The sequence below is a fragment of the Atractosteus spatula genome, chromosome 3 (assembly GCF_055471065.1).
Source record: "Atractosteus spatula isolate fAtrSpa1 chromosome 3, fAtrSpa1.hap1, whole genome shotgun sequence".
NCBI lineage: Eukaryota > Metazoa > Chordata > Actinopteri > Semionotiformes > Lepisosteidae > Atractosteus > Atractosteus spatula.
In genome coordinates this window covers 17,754,806-17,761,385 of record NC_142708.1, presented here as the reverse complement: position 1 = coordinate 17,761,385, position 6,580 = coordinate 17,754,806, and the positions used below count along the sequence as shown (strand labels likewise).

At 37.0% G+C, this 6,580-nt stretch overlaps 1 protein-coding gene across 4 annotated transcripts in view; it reads right to left on the bottom strand.

The window, feature by feature from the left end:
* Window positions 1-66: 66 nt before the first annotated feature.
* Window positions 67-6,580, bottom strand: part of apba1a (amyloid beta precursor protein binding family A member 1a) — a 97,631-nt gene continuing 91,117 nt past the window's right edge. For all 4 annotated transcript variants that reach the window (XM_088909962.1, XM_088909965.1, XM_088909964.1 and 1 more), the window contains 3 exons: window positions 5,731-5,850; window positions 5,253-5,393; window positions 67-3,392 (listed from right to left, as the gene is read on the bottom strand). In XM_088909962.1, coding sequence (XP_088766088.1) covers window positions 3,321-3,392; window positions 5,253-5,393; window positions 5,731-5,850 — 333 coding nt within the window. In that variant the 3' untranslated portion in view covers window positions 67-3,320. The remainder of the gene's footprint in view (window positions 3,393-5,252; window positions 5,394-5,730; window positions 5,851-6,580) is intronic.

Here is a 6,580-nt window from a genome sequence, read left to right as displayed (position 1 = left end):
CATCGTAGAATTGATGTTCAGTGAGTGTCTTGTTTTATAGCAAAGAGAAGCAAAAAGGCAGTCTCATCCTTCTGCGAGTTGTTTATTGTTGTAAATAATGTTACAAACATTCTTGCTCTGGTAAAGGAATGTAGCTCAGTAATTGTAACATCACAGAAAAGCTAGCAAATAAATAAACATTGCTGTTGCTTTACAGAAAGTGTTTTTAGACGTTGACAAAGTTAATTACATTCAGAAGTGCATTATTAACACTAGAGTTGCCAAACTGACAGCCATCACCGTATTTGTTTTACAAGGGACAACTTTGTTACATTACAATACTCTACTTTCCCAAAGCTTTACAGAATTCCCTATTGCACCCCCGTTACTGAACAATGGTATAACCGTATATTCTAGCATTGCGCTAAATATATACATTAATTTCACACAATCGCCTTCTATTATTAAATAAACACAACCCATTTAATCAATGCACATCAGACTTGTTGAGGTCTGTCACTGCCTCTAATGACTGAAAAGCCAGTCTGGACTTTATATGTAACGGAGCCATACAAGTGCATCGGCTAACCAGCACTCTACTCCTGTGCTGGCTTTGGTTCATGTGAAGTGGTCATACTTGCACTTCAGCGAAACTGTTAAGCATGAGAGGTAAGCATGATGAGGAGTTCATATGCCATGCTGAACAAATATAGTTGCCACAATTTTTTTAATTAAAAAAAACATAAGGCCGATATGAATCTATATAGTAAAATCAACATAAAAAAACTATCAAGGAATAAAGTACTTCATAAACACTTGGTGCAGCAGACGAGTTGGAATTTTCCGATTAAAGAGTTTTAAGTACACCTCTGCCCACGGTGTCACTCTCGGATATATTCTGAGGTGCAAATGCCACCACTGTAAACATTAATCAGGAGCACTTATTCTTAAATCAGTTTCAGTCTATGCTGATAGCAGGACTGGTACAGTAACATACGTACAAAACAAATAAGCACAGAGAGCCGGAAAAAGGTGGGTAGGTCTCATGACCAGCTAATCTAAAGAATGTAATTATTAATCAGCCTTGAATTCTCTGCACAGTCTGTAGTGTCACACATGGACAACTGTGCAGCCTTTTCCTTCGTCTAAGTACCTTAGGTTTCTGAGCCAACTGCTGTCTAGTTTAAAAAAGTTCACAAAAGAAGTGTACATTTCCATGTGTAATATGCAAACAATACTAAGCGCCATTGCATAGTTCTTATCAAGCAGGGGTGTCCAATCTTGGTCCTGGAGTGACTTTGGATTTTCGTTCGAATTCAGCTCTTAAAGAGCTAAACCAACTGGTTACTGGCTTAACTAGTGTCATTTACAGTAACTTATTCTCCCAGCTCTTCAGATGCTGCTGCTGCTGCTGCTGCTTCAAAGAGACCTATAACACAGTCACACTGGCCCTCCAGGCTCAGGACTGGACAACCCTGTAGTGAAGCAAAGTGAAAATAAACTACATTCTAAATTAAATTTGCTCTTGAGCTCTTAACCTGGACTGAACTACACAAGGGGTTTCTCCTAAAAATCATCTCCCATTTTAGCTCCTTCAAGTCAAAAAATGCTAATGCTACTGAGAAACAGATGTCATTAAGATTTTAAAAAAATAATACTGTTATGCAGTGATTTAAATAGGAATGGTCTAGAAATTAAATTTTGTGATATTGTGCCACCAGAATGGACTGCAAACAAGCAACATTCTGATGTAAAAGCACAAAATTATTCTGCATATTGTATTAAAACTAAAAAAAACAAAACAATTATTTTAAAATATCAGAGACCCTGCAGTGATGTCATTTCTGACAATGACAAAATAATGCCAACAACATTCTGAAATTAAAGTTTTCCAGAATGAGAGAAATTAATAATTATTCTATTCCATTAATGACACTTTAGTATTACACCTTCAACTATATTAGGTTGCTTTTTAACTATGTGTAGGACTTGTAACGGTAAATGCAAACAGTCCTTTCACGATTCACAGCTTTCTTTCACATTTCAGTGGGCAAACACTTCCAAGATGTAGAAATATCACAGCTGCTTCTTCATCTTCAGTGTTTTTTCCAAGTGTAAAAATGTAGAAAATCTTGTGATCTGCCCTGAAGAAAAAAAATGGCCAGTCATATTTAAATTGAGAATTAAACTGAGATGTAGCTTATTTCCATTTGTTTAAAAGGTTATTGCACTTCATGTTTCAAATTAAATTTAAAATTGTATATCAGTTGGTCAATATGGTCAGTACAGTATAACACACTGGCGTTTGTAAAACCATGTTCATTATTGTGTTTTATGAAGTTAATATCTCACTCTAACCCAGATGTGTTCCAGATATACTGTACCTGCATGCTAAATAGTTCTTTCAGTGGCTTAATATCCAAGTTTAAACAACTGTATATAAGCTAATAAATTTTGTATTTTCCTAAGGTTTATTTACTAAAACAACTGGACATTGCTTTCTTTATTGAGCTGTATCAGCAGTTCTCCCTAAATCCTGTCAGTAAAACAATGAGATTGCAAACTTAAGAACTGGCACAGTTTTATCCCTGTGTTTTTATAGGCATTTATCTGCACATGGTACATGAATTTGTTGAGTTTGTACAAGAAAGTCTTAAGATTGTTTCCTATTTGGGCAAAATGTTTAGGAAAATCCCAAATAGTGAACTGGAGGAAGGCTGAACTATTTTGATGTCTGCCATTATATTACTATTATTAGTAATTTATTGTTTACAGTACAGACTTGTTTTGGAAAGTACAGAATTATCAAATGAGTAAAGGACTCCTTCATAGGGCCTTTAGGTTTAATATTAATCTTGGTCCATTGTGATAAGAGCTGCCCTTTCAGTGTAAACAATAAAATTAAATCTGGAATGATCTTTGACTGACAAAATTAATATATAGAAGAATAAAAAACGAAAAAGGAAAGGAAATCCCTTGTTCTTTTTGTGACACTTTTAGACCTGTAAATATTGTACGGCTCTTCCTGTACTGGATGTCCTCCTTAAAGTGGATACTATTGTGATGCCAAGAAGAAGCCGGCAACTGGTTTTAGAGAAGTGCAAGGTTTTCAGCTTGCTGAAAAAAAAAAATCAAACTTGCAATAGTATTTCATCTCACTGGATGGGTTTCACACCAAAATGCGCTGGTGATGAAGGATGCCTTAAATCTCACGAAAATGACACGCACACAAAAACACGTTGGGAAATGTTTCAGCAGACACAGAAATGCAGCACTATACACACAACCACAAGTGCAAAGAGTAGCCCTCCACAATGAGGAAGGCCCTCGGCATGTCAGCCTCAGATGTAAACCGGCTGTTCCTGGGCAGTCAGTAGTCTATACATGGCAGCTGGCATTGTCTTCATGTGTATCTGAAAGAAAAGAAGAAAACATGCATCAGGAAGAAGAGGGGGACTTTCAGCTAGGAGCAACACTGATAACAACACAGCCTCAGCCTTACTACAAGAGGGCCTGTCCCAAACCTCTATTTTTGGATCCCTGTGTTTTGCAGTCCTGTCTTTTGAGTTGCTATATGACGGCGTTCACTAGTGACCAGCCTATTTAAACACTGTTTAGTTTTTCTTCCAACACCAGCTTTTGATGTGTTTTCAGATATCAGAATCTAAAACAATCTGTGAACATGGCTCAACATACAGCAACTGCCAATAAACGCTGCTGGAATTTGATTTGGGTTGCTTACACTAAAGGTCCTCGCATAAAAATGCTGATGGCCATACTCCTGTTTTTAAGGAACAGCAGCTACTGCTGTGGTCTGGATTGATGCAGTATATTGTAACTTTAATTGGCTTAATTGGTTTAAATATGTATGTGTTGTACACTATAAGATGTTATCCCCCCTTTTCTCCTGTCCATGCAGAAGTAAGTGAGTGGTAACTTCAGGTTAGTTAACCTGACTAATTCTGTCAGAAAAAGGGGGTGTTCAGTATTGTGAACTGTGAGTGAACAATATTGTTCAGTAATAGAAAAAGTAAAGAATTATGAGAAACTATACATTTAAAATACTACTCAATATGGTTGGTAAATTGAAGTTCATTCTTTTGGCAAGGAAAACCATCTTTTCAGTAATTCAGTCAAACTCTAATTAAGGTGTAACACGCAGAAGAATATAAAGATGCAGTATACTTAATACTGTAGTGTTTGGTGTTAAAGAAATGATGAAGAAATGACAGCTATTGTCAGGTCAAGGTTGCCAAATCCTCCCTCACATGCAGGGAATGAGTCAGGGAGGCAGCTGCAAGTGTGAAGATAGGGTGGAGGGAGGGAACTATATGTGGACAGTTGTACACAGCAGGTGAGTATACTGTACATAGGAGAGAGGAAGTATGAGATTCCAATTTGACCTCCACCCTAACTTCTGTTCATCAGCACCCATTTCTTGAAAACAGGTTCAAATTTCAAAGAAATTTTAGATGCCATTTTAAATGCTTTTATCATTCATCAGAGTATTTCAACCTCACTAAAATACTATAAAATAAAAAAAAAGATCTATTAGTGACTGATAAAGAATTATACCCTCACACTGCACCCTACAAGTTTCAGTATTAGTTCATTAATAAAATGAGATTGTAAGGTGTAATATGTGGGTGTGCTTCTTTTTTTCTGTCAGCGACAATCTCCTAAGTTGGGTCAGGTGAATAAAACATATTCAATCAGTGGAGCTGCTTTTACAAAAAGAAAAAGCTAAAGTTAAAAGCTTAATCTACTGTATGAAGCCGCCTCTACTGTACATATGATGATTACACAACTGGATTGTACAGTACTCTAAAAAATGTTAAAGATAATAGGAACCTTCAAAATGGCAGAATAATAGTTTAAATAGTGTTCTGATAGCCCTTTAACAATTTGATGCCTGCCACTATGATTAACATGTCCATAGTTCAGTTTAGCACCCTCTAGTGTCTATACAGTGAATGTAAGAAATGTAATTTCTGTTTTCTCAATTGTTAGATCAAAGCGTGTTATTTATGTCTTGGAAGCCCCATATATCCTGAGAGGCACAAAAAATACATCAATAAAGTTTTGGCACAAATGTTTTTTATGCCACAGTATACAGCTGAGAAAGAACAACTTTACTGGTAATTTGCCTTCAACCTATGGAAGAAAATATTTCAGAATCTGTACTGTCCTTTATGTCCATAAAGTGAATAATGGTGTTGGTATTATAAACACCAAAGAAGGGGGAAAAAGGCCTAAAAAATGTCATTGTTTACCTCTCCAACAGCATTGGACAAGATGTGGACTATTTTCTCATGCGGCGTCGCCACCACACTCTGTCCGTTGATCTCTATGATTCGGTGACCGACTCGAACACCCCCGCGCTCCGCTATTCCTCCTCTCATAAGGCTACAGATCTGCAGGTCAACAAGGGTCAACAACATCCACACGGTCACACTTGCCACACACATCAGGTGATTGTAAACCACCACACAGCTCACCTTGAAGAGCAGAGTGGACAACTGTTGTCTCGAACTTTTCATTTGAGGAATCTTCAGCTTTTTTAAACACTAAATAAATCAGATTTGAAAACAGAACTGCTAACAAATCATTAGAAAATTACACCTCCAACAAAACAAGTATCACAGCTTCTATTCCACACAAATCTGCTCTACTCTATCTACTTTGTACTATTTAACTCCCAGTGTGAGCTGTCACATTGTAAAGACAGGGTCCTTGAAATGAGAAACGTACAATTCCGTTCTGAACACTAAAGCCCAGCTGATATCTGAGGTCCGGTCTTCTGATGAGGACTGTTGTCACAGGCGGACATCTCACAATGTTCAGCTTTATCCGCGATTGATTTTTTAAACCCTGAGAGAAAACAAAACAGAGAATAGTCTTACATATAGAGCTTAATGTCTGCTCCACGTTTGACATCAGTCCTTTCACAAGTCAGTGATGTTGAGTCAATGGCGAGACCTGAAATTACACTTACACATCTTTTCACTGTCAGCTAAACATCCCAGTAAAGCTGAACTGACAAAGATGGAGCCCTGCTGTGAACCTGTATTCAGTGGCTTGCACAACTGAACAACTAAAATCAGGAACAAGCTCAAAATCCAAAATCCAAACAAAATATGTTTATTTAATGAGAATAACAAAAATGGTTGTGCTAAGCTATAAAAGTATAAAATGTAACATATATATATATGCAATAAAAATGATATCTACTCCAAGGTTCAGAGTCCTGGTTCTCTTCTGCTTCAAGAGCTAATATTTTTCCTTGTTCCGTTAATTGAAATATTATTGCCTCTCATGCCGGTATTGACTTTTTTAACTTCTGTTTCTTATGCAGAAAACTGTGGACTGAGACTACCTTAGTAAACACGAACATTTTATTACTATCTACACCATCCACACCATTCAAACTTTATGTGCTTAATGTGTACCTTACAAAAGCCCCGTTACTGAGTTTAGCACTGATTGCAACTTTGATTTTGTGGCACCAAGAAACTGACTTTGTGGTCTCCTGATAAGCCTTATTGCTACTCCCGGCAATGCCATCATGTACTGTAGAAATCCCACTCATTTTAACGGCAGT